The following is a 12784-nucleotide window of genomic DNA, read 5'->3' on the forward strand; positions in this document are numbered from 1 at the left end:
TGAGTAATCCTTTTATATTAGTCTGTCTAGATCTCCAAAGCTGAAAATGCTCTGTTCCACCTTGTGATGTCATGAAGAGGTAGTTTTCAAGTTAACAGCTCCCTTTTAGCTTCAGTTCAGTAGAGATTGGCAATTCCAGGGCTGAAAATATCCAACTTATTCTAGTGAAGGTGAATGGAGTTTAAAAATACTATGGAGCACTTGTGGTATTACCACTGGACCAGTGGTGTAGTGAGGATTTTTTAAGTGGGGGTATGCAATTTGTGACTGAACCAGGATCAAACCAGGACCAATCTTGGAGTTGAAAGAGAGACAGAGAGAACCCCGAGCCCGCGTAGCAGAGCGTCCTCAAAGTGCGATTGGGCGTCGGCTGCGCTTGGCTCTGTGGGGCGGGGAGCTCTGAGCTGGTTCTTTCTCCTGCGGTCACGCGAGGGTCTACGTGGGCGCACCCCCGGGCCCAGTCCTGGTCTAGTTCTGGTCCAGTTCCAGTCCAGACCCAGTCCAGACCTGTCCCAGTCCCGGTTCAGTCCCGGTCTAGTCCCGGCCCGGTCCTGGTCCCCTCATCTCACAGGTCACTCTAGGATAGTACTGGAGATATCATGAGCCTGTGCAGGTTGTTTTCACCATTGCTAGTGGCTCTGGTTTGGCATTTAAGTTGTAGCTATTTTATATTTGTTATTTTTTTATATCTCACATTGGGAGAAGTGGGTGGACGGTGTACCCCCGCATACCACGCACATGACATCACTAATGAAACAGAGTGTTTTCAGTTTAAGAGAAGAACTCAGCCTAAATATGCAGGATTCATGTATTAAACGTGTGAATTATGCAAAACATAACCCCAGGTATGTTTTTTATGAGGAAACATTAACAACAACAGATCAGAAAAAGCATAATATGGGCCCTTTAAATAAATATCTAGCACACCAGTATGACCTATTCTTTTACTAGATGGTTTGAAACAAGTTACCAATGAGCTTGAGTTGTTGGTGGTAATCCATGTCCCAAACTCCTCTCTTGGTGTAACATGTGGTGAGGCTCAGACTCCTGCCGTCATTCCTCCAGGCCACCACCAGGCTGCTGCTGGGGCTGGTGCTGCTGGACAAGAAGGCTCCCAGTGATCCCACAAAACTCACTGCAAGAGACGGACAAAAGGTTAGAATTGAAAACAAGAGGAGGGCTCAAAACAAAGCTGAGAATCTGAAGGGTATAGATGAGATTCTGTTGCTGTGGGAAAGGTGAAATAAATGTGGGCTGCTTTTAATTGTTTTTTTGTTTTATTTTTATTTGTTAAGAAAGTTACAGAGGCCACATTCCACGCTAAAATTCAAAGCCAGTTGTTTGTAGAATTCTTAAATTGTTATTTCGACTCATGTCCTTCAAGTTTCAGTGAAGTTATTTGAATAGATACAATAGATTTTGCACTATATGAAACTTTTTGCCATCTTTTGAGATTGTGCCATCTTGTCTACATGGAGATGCTTTTGCTGTTCCTGGAAAGTTCTATAGTATGGAAATAATAAAAATACAATGCACTGGATTTATATAGTGCCTTTGAAGACACCCAAAGCACTTTACATGACTAGAAGCTCTGCCACCCGTCTGAGACACTTGGTATTCCCAGCGGTCTCCCATCCAAGTACTAACCAGGCCCAGCCCTACTTAGCCTCTGAGGTTAATCGAGATCAGACATTCTCAAGCTGGCGCGGCTGGACATTAAACTGATCTATCGCCATGGACACAATCAGGTTTAAATTTTTGGGAGGTGACTTTACTGCCATACTGTGAAACATTCCAGACAAAGCAATAACATTTCCAGGTAGCGGACCTCCTCACCCGTAAGAGTAATTTAGCCTAGATTTTTGTGGTCCACAGTTACCAGCAGAGGGCGCAATGACTAAGACAAACCTAATGTAAGGTCTTAAATTGTTTGCTTGGCCAGTTAATCCCTTCCACAAAAGGCTCTATTCACGCTTACGTCACAAACCAGGGAGATGTTTGGAAAGATGCGATAACAACTTCCGGCGGGCTCTGTTTGCAGTCAAGTTTTACAAAAGAAAAATAAGAAAATGGTCCAGTTTTCTTCATCTACATGTCATTGTAATGTTCCGTTATGTTCGGCTAATCAACAATTCCAACCATACCTCAGTTTTCATTATTTCCCCACTGACACACATCTCCGAGCGCACTGGGTACATGCGATTAAAAGAGACGAGGGGGCCAAATTTAAGATGATTCCAAACAGCACATACGTATGCAGACTGCTGATGACATTTAGGCTACATTTACACATAGCCGGGTATGTTCAGATATGAATATTTCCCTTCCTCCATGTCCAAAATAACATCGTGCACATAGCATCATTTTACATCAACCCGTGTAAATCTGCCATCGAGCACCATCATAACTACTTCAATACAGGCCAATGGGCAGCACCTGGATTAAATCAAACCTGTAGCATTTATTTCATTACAGTTGTAAGTATTACTCAAAAATACCTTGAAAAACATGCATTATTGAGCGGGCTCGCCTCTTCGCAGATCTGTTAAAGAAGTGACAAAACTGCTAACCTCCGAGCTCATTCGTCTCTGGTCATCGATATGATTCATCAGCTGTGTGTGCAAATGCAAACACATGAGAAGTGTTTGCGACTCCTGCTCTGAATGCTCCATCAATCATCAGAGCAAAAGGTAAACACTGGTCTCTTTTTTGGCTAATCAGTTGCCTAAAATTCCATTTATTTCACCTTACAAGCAAACATGAAACCGTGGTTTTCCAGAATCTCCACTCTAGCCGTAGTTTTGAGAAAGATTCACCTTTTGTGTGTAAAAGATGGGCACAAAGAAAGGGAAATGTCTCTGTTTTTAAAAATATCCGTGTACGTGTAAACAGGGCCTTACTTCAGTGAGTTTTATCAGTCGGTCAGTGAGCCCAGTGTCGGTAACTACACCAGAAGGTGTCATCACATGTTTCCAAACATCATCTTGGTTTGTGACGTAAGCGTGAATAGAGCCTATTATGTTCAAATGCGAAAGGGTCAGGAATAGGACCACAAAGTATGAAAAACCTCCATCCTAACTCGAGATGGTCCAACCACAGCTGATGATTAGTTTAGTTGTTTGATTGTAGTTTCATTTGTTTCGCTCATGCTGTTTCTCAGTCCTTTATCTTGTTTTTTTATCCTTTTTTACGTGTAAGCAGCCGTGTTTGCTTTTGATGGAGCATGCTTCTGACTGGTTAATCCGCTCTCTGAAATCAGGGAGACAGGACACAGCTTCAGATCCTCTCGCCTTTGTAATGTTTTGTCAAAGCATTTAGTTCTGTCTGGTAAATAAATAATCAAAGAGTGTTAAGTGAGCGGCTTTTTGATACTTAAAAATAGTGTATATATAAAGTTACCAACAGAATTAAATTGAAAATCAGACTTATATGATCTTCTCCAACCTGATGCAAAAACAACATTGCAACATATTTAGATGATGACACCGCTCTCAATATTTCATTTCATCAAATTACATCCTTCTCTTGCTTATGTCAAAGTCCTGTGAGAATTATAAACGACATCTTCTACCTCAAATAAGCAAATGCGCATTGACTGTGGCGTGTGGTTAGCGCTGCTCAGTGCTCCATAGAATTAGGCCGGCGTGATTTGCTCGGTGGCATTACACGAAATCTAATGGGTCTTGCGTCACTATTCGTCTCAATTAATGCTATGTCTGGAAATGGCTAATCAGAATGCTACGTGTCGGTGGTAAGAGTGGATTAGCTCTCGGTGATGGCGTAAATAGTTTGATTGCGGATGACAAGCAAGGGTCAAACGCTAGCTCCAGAGAGAGGGCAAACTTTATGTCGTATTGCATTTCGTAAATCATTTTCCGGTCCACTTCAATTAATAGTGCAGTTGGTTGTCTGACAGCAAGAGGAATATGGTTTTAGGTTCTATATTACGCAAAACTGACTCTTATAATGTTGTTACCTCCTCAAAAATATACCAGGAGTACGGTTTGTGTTTTGTTTTTGTCTGAGTAATCCTTTTTTATTAGTCTGGCTACATCTCCAAAGCTCAAAATGCTCTGTTCCATCTTGTAAATGTCACAATGCTGTGTTTTCTTTGTGTTAAACATGTGTGAATGAAACAAAACACAACTCCAGCTTTGTTTTTGATGAAGAAACAACATCATAATATGGATTCTGTAAGTAAACCAGGAAAAAAAATATATGGTGTCAATATATTGTAGTTAATATTTAGAAATAGGAACGGTCTATTGTACATACATCAGTCTTATAAAGCAGTCAAACTCACTTCACATGTGAAAAAAGACATAACAAAAATGTGAACTATCTGGATTTGAACCACCAACTTAAGATTCATCAAACCACTTCACACGCCTAATTACAAAATAAATCTCCTTAACTCTATTTATTTTTAAAATTGATGGATATTTTATATGCTTATACCAGGGGTGCTCACACTTTTTCAGCATGCGAGCTACTTACAAAATGAGCAAGTCAAAATGATCTACCTAATACAAAGCCAAGCAAACTGCACTGAAACACTCTGTGCCCCTTTTTTGGACCCTCACCCACAGTCTAAAACTAACTAACAAAACTATGAAAAAAGTGAAGGAAGTAGGTAAGATTTTTACACCTGTTATTTAAAGTTCCAAGCTGGAGTTGCCTTCTTTTCTGGTTTTGCAGTGATATTTACCAGCCTCTGCACATTTACCAAACCAAACGCACATCGTGACAAACACAGATGCATTTGTACACTTTAATTAGGCAAACTTCAGCCAAATGTGGCAGCAGGTCTGTTCTGTAGATCCGCTCTATGCTGTAGACCTGCTTTGTGCCAACACTGTAACACAAATTTAGACTCGTTTTTGCTTCACGTTTGGTCTTGTTCTTCTAATCTAATCGCACTGTGGAAGGGGCTTGTGTTCGCTGTACGCAGGAAGGAGCGAGAGCGTGAAAAGGCGAGGGGCGGCGTGCTGACGTGAGGCAGGTGAACAGGTAGGATGTTTAGGAAGTTTAACCTGCCCTGTGATGCACGCTGGTACACGAGGGCACACGCTGTCGCAGACGAGCCGTGCATAGGGAGCGTGTGTGTTTGTGATGTGCCGTAGAGTCTCCGCGGGTTTCAAATGAGCGCACAGGCTGCACTGAGACGCCCCACACGCTCCTGCACCCCGCTACAAGTTTATTGCCAACAGCAGCAGCTTTAATGAAGTATGATCGCACTTGTTGAGTGTCAGACCTTGAGTGAGAGACAAGACGGACTCCAAACGCAAGTCCGAGACAAGTACTAAGACACGGCGATCTACCCACACGACCTTGGCGATCGACTGGTAGATCGGGATCGACATATTGAGCACCCCTGGCTTATACTATTGTATAATTGCAATGTATCAGTTTACCACTAGAAGCCGCCAAAAACTCCAATTTACAACAATTATGCGATAAAACCACAACATTCACCTAGATGACTTGTTTATTTGTAAATTATACTTAGAGATGAATTTTGTTACTTTTCTGTTAAGGTTTAGTTGTCAGTGGCAAAAAAATACCTTGAAAAACATGCATTTTAGAGTTAGTGGGGTCACCTCTTCACAGATCTGACCTGTAACTTGGCCCAGTGGCATCACAAGATTTTACTGATCCAAAAGCTTTATTGGACAGGTGTAGCATGAAATGGGGCAAGAGAGGGTAGAGACATTCAGCTAACAGTCACACTTACTTACCATGAAACCGTAAGCTTGAGTTTTAATGCTGTACTTTGGAATATTCTAGGCAAAGCAATAACAAGTCCAGACAAGCAAGTAGCAGAAACCAGAAAAGCTATATAGAGCAACATTACAGGTGCATTGTGTAACTTTTCTGGTGGAGGTTCTGTCTAATTTTTTTCTCCGTGGAGATGTTATTGCTTTGTCTGCAGTGTTTCACACAGTGTTAAACCTTTATATCTTCACGGAGAGAATAAACCAGACCAGGTTACAGGTCAGATCCATGGAGAGGAACTCCGCTCACAGTCAGAATGAGCGTTTTTCTAGGTATTTTTGGAGCTATAAAACCACCTGTAACTGAATATATGTAAGATAGAGATGTTTAATGATATACTGTGGAACATTCCAGGCGGAGCAATGACATGTACATAGAAATAACAGAGTAAGGTAATGGGAAAGTAATGGAAATCTGTAAATTCAATGAACGTTTTGGAAAAGTCATGGAATTTTAGTATCTCTTTCACACAACTATAACATTCTGATGATGCTATTATGATTATTTCCAAACCTATGCGCCTTTTGTTTAAAAGAGCTGACAATAAATGCACTGACAGTATTTTGAATGTTAAAAAACTATAAAACCAAACCATAAGGTGAGTGGAAAAGGTTTCAACATTTCATATTTAGCCCTAAAAGTATGATAAATTCTATACATGTAGGGTGCCGTAAAGTTATGGAAAGTTTGCTTTTGGTCATGAAAAAGTCATGGAAAAGTCAGTGAAAAAGAGTGGGAACCCTGAAATAAGCAGGTGACAGATCCCCCACCAAAAAATGACATAGTGTACATTTAACCAGGCAGACAAGTTTGAATTAGACACTGTTTTTATGTCTTATACCACACTTGCCAAACATGTATGATTCCATATCCACAAACACATGTTTTCTCCCTCCTGGTTCCTCTCTCCACTCCGCCTCAAGGCCTTTCAGGTTTGGAGAGGTCTGTATAACCAGGCATGTCTAATGGTACACAGCCCACTCATTCTGCAGGGTGGACAACTTCAAACGCAGCCACACTAGCCCCCTAGAGACTTCCACTACGCACTTAGCCTTCCTCCTGCTCCCTCTCCCTCCCAGCTCCACACACTCGCAACTCAGGCTATTTCAATTAAGCTGCACTTTCAATGCCCCTGCCATGTTTTTCGCCTTTGTTTTCCCATTTGCCACGCTTATTTATGTGTATTTTAGCCGCGTTCCGGTCTTCATAACAGTGTCCCCTCGCATTCCCAAGTCATTATCAAACAACCGAGTCTTCACAGAGGCTCCGTGTACGAATGATGCAATCCACGCACAACAGAGAGATCTCTTTGTTAGTCTACGGGGTTGTGACTGCGGTGGTCCGGAGAGTGAGGGGAGGATGAGTCAGGGTGGTGATGGGGGGAGGAGGATTGGGAAGCGGTGGTGGTGGTGTAGGGAAGTGTGGGTGATGTGGCGTTACCGTGGTGTTGCGTAAGCCGCGATGGCCGAGACAGCGGCGGGGTGAGCGGGCAGGATCAGACTGTAGTCCGTCTCATACAGGTGTCATTGTGTGTGTTTGTCCTGTTGTCATGGCACCCACAGGTTTGTAGGCCACTGTTTTTGGCGGCAAACGAAGTGTCAGGTTTTATTTGTGTGACAAGGAGGTTACTGTTCTCACGGCTTTTTAGCAGCAGTGGAAGTAACAAAGTACAAAAGTGAAAAGACAGTGCTTCATTTTTACGTACCTGTACTTTATTTAAGTACATTTTAAAGTGGATACTTTTTTTAGATTCATGCAGCTATAACCTGGAACAGTCTTCCTAAAGATGCCAGGCCTCTACTTTGACTCTGTTTAAATCCAGACTCAAAACAGTTCAGTTTAGCTGTGACTGAAAGGTTTTAATTTTTCATTTCACACTCTTCTCTGTAATTTAATATCTTTCTCTGTCTTTTTAAATTCATGATGATTATTTATGTTTTGATTTGTTTTTATTGTGATTTTAATGCATTTCTTATTCTGTAAAGCACTTTCAATTACTTCGTGTACGAACTGTGCCATACAAATAAACTTGCCTTGCCTTTACTTTACTACACTTGAGAGAAGACATCTATATTTTCTTTAATTATTCTTTAAGATGCTTTAAATGGGTCTTAAAATCTGTGTGGAATATTTTTTACTCATTTTTAAACTGGTACTTCCATATTATGTATATTGAGAGTATATTTTTTCATGTGATTCTTTCACCTTTATTTTTTATTTTATTTTATTTTATTTTTTGGCTTCTGTATAATTTTTTCTTCTTTGAATTGTGTATCAGGATTGTGCAGAATTGACATATAGGTATAGAGTGAATGAATAATGCTGAATGTAATGCTCTGTAGAATGTCTTTGTGACAAAAAATGTCTGTGAAAACCACTAAATAGGGACTGACTGACTTACTTACTGCTTTCTGAATTTCTTTCAATCCCAAACCACTTTTACTGAATATGTTTACTTGATTTAAATTAAGTTACATGTAGTTACAAATATTTGTTTTTGTTTTTGTTTTGTATTTTTGTATCTATGTTAGACTGACTGTATAGTGTACATATCCTATAGTTGCATGCCCCGTGGTGTCTATGTGTTTACATACATAGAGTATATTAACTTCTTGGGTTCTTTTTAAAGACAATGCAGGAGGTTTATTTATCTTGTTGTTTTGGCTGCTAGTTGTAAGCCGTCTTCAGAACTGTCACTACACAATATAATGCAGAGCTCTCTATATATGCTGTAAATGTTTGAATAAAGTCTAATGGATAATTGATAAGGAGAAAAGTGAAAATATACAAACATATATGTAGAATTAAGAATGTAATCAGCAATAAAAAAACAGATGTCTTCCAATTTAGGGTTAATTATTGGAAATGAGATGATAATATGAGAATGAGTCATATAGAATATATAATACAAGTGTATTGTATTATATATTCATCAGGTTTTGTTACCTCAAAATGACTGAAACAGCTCTTAGTGTTACCAGTGGAAATGAGTCTCAAGATACTGCATGTGTCAGATCTCACAGCAGCCTTAAACACTTCCATGACTCAGTGAATGCACTGATATTCTCTGATGTCTGGTACAAGTCCACATTGTCTCTCTCACCTCTCCTGACCCACGCGGGCTGGTGGGCCTGGTGACTCACGACGTAGCAGCAGCTGTGCCTTCCCCTCACCAGCTCATCCCACAGGATTAAGTCTGATGCCCCACCTGACTCGTCTGCCCTCACCCAGCGGCTCTCGAACAGGGAGATGTGCGCTGAGGTAAAGCACAGAGCACTGACCTGAACACAGACACAAGATTATTTAACCCAGGTTTTACTCACACGAAGTTTAAATGGACTGGATAATAAGCCTAGTCCAATTTAAATCAGAATTTCAAAATGAATGTAAACCCGGGAAGTTTGAATTTCCCAGATCGATGCATCAATAAAGTTTGTCTAAGTTTAATTCTAAACATATCTGGAGAACTCTTATTGTACTTCAATCCCTGCAGCGTCCAACAATGTAGTCCAATCATGCCAGGAGAGGCATTCAACTGCACCAGGTAAGAAACAGCCAGGGAAATATTAGACATGTGAAATGTGTTCAACATACTTACTCATTTTAGATCAGGAGGCATGATATAATATACTCCCTCCACGGTGGACAAGCTTGTGTTTTTTCATTGTTTTGGTTCGCTATATTAAAGTGAAAGTAAAAACCAACGGAGCTTCAGTGTGCAGAGACAGTGATGTCTGAAAATCAAATGCTCAACTTAAATGAGATGTTGCGTATCTGTGTTTGCCAAAAGTGTGGTTATATGTATGGCAGTGTTTTTATTAGCACTTAAAGCTGCAAAGATTTAATGCAAAATTCCTAGACATACCTAAATGTTTCTTAGCCTCCCTATTCATTTTTTTAGCGTGCATGTAGATTGGTATAAAATTGGCCTGACAGATTTTGGGGCTAATTCCATTTTTCTAATTTTTTAAATTTAATTTGCAACATAAAACAAGCTTGCAGACATTAGACAAGACAGGACAATACAATAAGTACAATATAGTACAATACAATACAATATAAATGCATACAACTCCACAGCCAGTGTTGGGGAGTAACAGATTACATGTACCAGAGTTATGTAATCAGAGTATAAATTATGAGTAACTGTATTCAGTTACAGTTACTGTTCAAGTGAGTGGTAATTGGATTACAGTTACTTGGTTGAAATAAATGGATACACAGAGGTATTTTCCTGTTTTCACATTTTGGGCTATATACCTTTTTTTTTTTTTTTTTTCGGTACTTCCACTCATTGCCGAACACTAAATCAGATCTAAAACCAGATCTAAACCAGGTCTAAACTAGGTCTAAACTAGGACTAAACCAGGAGTAAACAAGGACTAAACCAAGACTAAAACCAGGACTAAAACCAGGTCTAAACCAGGTCCAAACCAGGTCTAAACCAGGTCCAAACCAGGTCCAAACCAGGTCCAAACCCGGTCTAAAACCAGGTCTAAACCAGATCTAAACCAGGACTAAACCAAGACTAAACCACATCTAAACCAGGACTAAAACCAGGTCTAAACTATGTCTCAAACAGGATTTAACAGAACTAAACCATGCTGTGCAGACCGAGTCTCCTCCTCTTCTATCAATAATATTTTTAATTTGGTAAAGTGGTAAGTAAAGACTGAGCTTTTTATAGTCTTTTAGCAGACAAAACATGAAGATGTCCGAGTCTTTGCTACTTCACAGCAAACCAAGTAATCCAAAGTAATCCTTAAGTAATTTATTATATTATGTTACAGACTACATTTTGGGGTATGTAATCTGTAATCTGTAGGGGAATACATTTTAAAAGTAACCTTCCCAACACTGTCCACAGCAGATGAAGTATAAAGAGTGTGTGTGGGTGTCTGTAAGAACATGTATCTATGAGTAAGAGTGTGGGGTTTCAGAATCAGTAAATGTAAATGACTAATTTAAGTATAGTAATGTGTGGATTTTAACAGTATATTGGATGGATCAGCTCAACATTGAGAAAAACAATAACTTTTGTAATCATAACTACATATAGTAATGTTGCATACACTACCGGTCAAAAGTTTTAGAACACCCTAATTTTTCCATTTTTTATTTAATGCAATTCAAGTCGTGCAAGTCCTGAAATGGTACAAAGGTAAGGACTGAACAGACAGAGGTTAAAAAAAGATAAAAGATAACAAAACACAAGTCCAAGCTCTGCCAAAACTACCTCAGGAAAAAAGAATAAAATGTTAAGATTGAAAATGAAGTGTCCAGCACAGACTTAAACTGCACTGAGCTGGTTTGGGATGAACTGGACAGAAGAGTGAAAACCAAGCAACCTACAAGTGCCACATATGTATGAAAACCTTCTGCAACAGACTTGGAAAGAACTTTCTGAAGAATATTTAATTTCTGTTGTAGAAAGATCGAGCCATGAGTGTGTTCAGGTGTTATATCTGCCAAAGGTGGACACTTTCATGAATCAAAAGTTTAGAATACATTTTGGTCAACAGTAAACAGAGTAAACAAACAGTTAAAAAAAAAAATAATTGGAAAAACTGTGTGGTGTTCTAAAACTATTGACCAGTAGTGTATGTTAATGTTAATAACAGTTATGTTTCTTAATGTTTCTTGAAGTTTTTCAGATTGGTATTTAAGCCCCACATTCGTACACCCAGAAAGCCTTACCTTAAATGACAGTGTTAAATATACGTGTTTTTGCCATTTAAATTTAGTTATTCAGCGCACTCTGAGTTTTTGTGTGCATGTAGATGTAGTGAGAGTTGTCTGCCTCACACCTGTCCCCCAATGTCTCCCACTGTGAGCACCGCCTGGTCCGGGAGGGAGGGGTCAGCCCAGTAATCCAGGCACCAAGGAGTGAACTTTAAACCCTGAAAAAGTCAAAGAGATGTTCATTTGAAAAGAAACATGACACTGTTTGTGTGGGACATATTGTCTTTATTATTTTATTGCAGATTGACATACCTGTATCTTATACTTGCATTTGAAATCTGGTTTGGAGCACATGTCATAGAAGCACAACTCTTTACTGGTGAAAGATACAGCTACCTGTTTAAGTAGATTCAAGCAAACAAGTTAGTCCAGTAACATTTTAGTGGTAATAGCTGTAACATGCTCATCTAAGGCTGTGTAGTTGAACTGAATTTTGATTGTGTTTTCGATTTGTGCCTTAAACAATCTCCAAACTAAATTTGATAACTAAATTATCAATAATAAAGTGTTTTTTGTTAGAGAAATGTTGAATAAATGCATTGTGTAACTAAAAAATAATCATTTGAATAATCATAATTTCAATATTGACCAAAATAATCATGATAGTGATTTTTTTTTTCCATAATTGAGCAGCCCTATGCTCATCTACTGCATGGTTTTTATATATATATTTTATTCTACACATGCAAATTGTAAAACAGAAGTCATGTCACAAGAGCAGATATATATATATATATATATATATATATATATATATATATATATATATATATACATACACACACACAGTGTTGGGGAGTAACAGATTACATGTACTGGAGTTATGTAATCAGAGTACCAATTATGAGTAACTGTATTCAGTTACAGTTACTGTTTCAATGAGTGGTAATTGGATTACAGTTACTTTGTTGAAATAAATGGATTACATGGTGGTTTTCCTGTTTTCACATTTTGGGCTATATCCCTTTTTATTTTTATTTAGAATTTTTTTGGTAATTCCACTCATTACCGGACACTAAACCAAGACTAAATCAGGACTGAACCAGGACTGAACCCAGGCCTAAACCAGGGCTAAAACCAGGTCTAAACCACGACTAAAACCAGGTCCAAACCACGACTAAAACCAGGTCTACACCAGGACTAAAACCAGGTCTAAACCAAGGCTAAAACCAGGTCTAAACCAAAACTAAACCAGGACTAAAACCAGGGCTAAACCAGGGCTAAAACCAGGTCTACACCAGGACTAAAACCAGGTCTAAACCAAGGC

At 39.2% G+C, this 12784-nt stretch overlaps 1 protein-coding gene across 1 annotated transcript in view; it reads right to left on the reverse strand.

Moving 5' to 3' along the window:
* The window catches only part of LOC110171881 (WD repeat-containing protein 49-like), a 66929-nt gene that overhangs the window by 39373 nt on the left and 14772 nt on the right, over positions 1–12784 (reverse strand). Inside the window, exons 4-7 of the mRNA XM_055166702.1 lie at positions 11770–11853; positions 11583–11675; positions 8879–9056; positions 971–1135 (exon numbers count right to left, since the gene is read on the reverse strand). Of these exons, the coding sequence (XP_055022677.1) occupies positions 971–1135; positions 8879–9056; positions 11583–11675; positions 11770–11853 (520 nt within the window). The remainder of the gene's footprint in view (positions 1–970; positions 1136–8878; positions 9057–11582; positions 11676–11769; positions 11854–12784) is intronic.

The sequence above is a fragment of the Boleophthalmus pectinirostris genome, unplaced genomic scaffold, assembly GCF_026225935.1.
Source record: "Boleophthalmus pectinirostris isolate CB_2022bp ecotype Guang Dong unplaced genomic scaffold, ASM2622593v1 HiC_scaffold_9, whole genome shotgun sequence".
Taxonomy (NCBI): domain Eukaryota; kingdom Metazoa; phylum Chordata; class Actinopteri; order Gobiiformes; family Gobiidae; genus Boleophthalmus; species Boleophthalmus pectinirostris.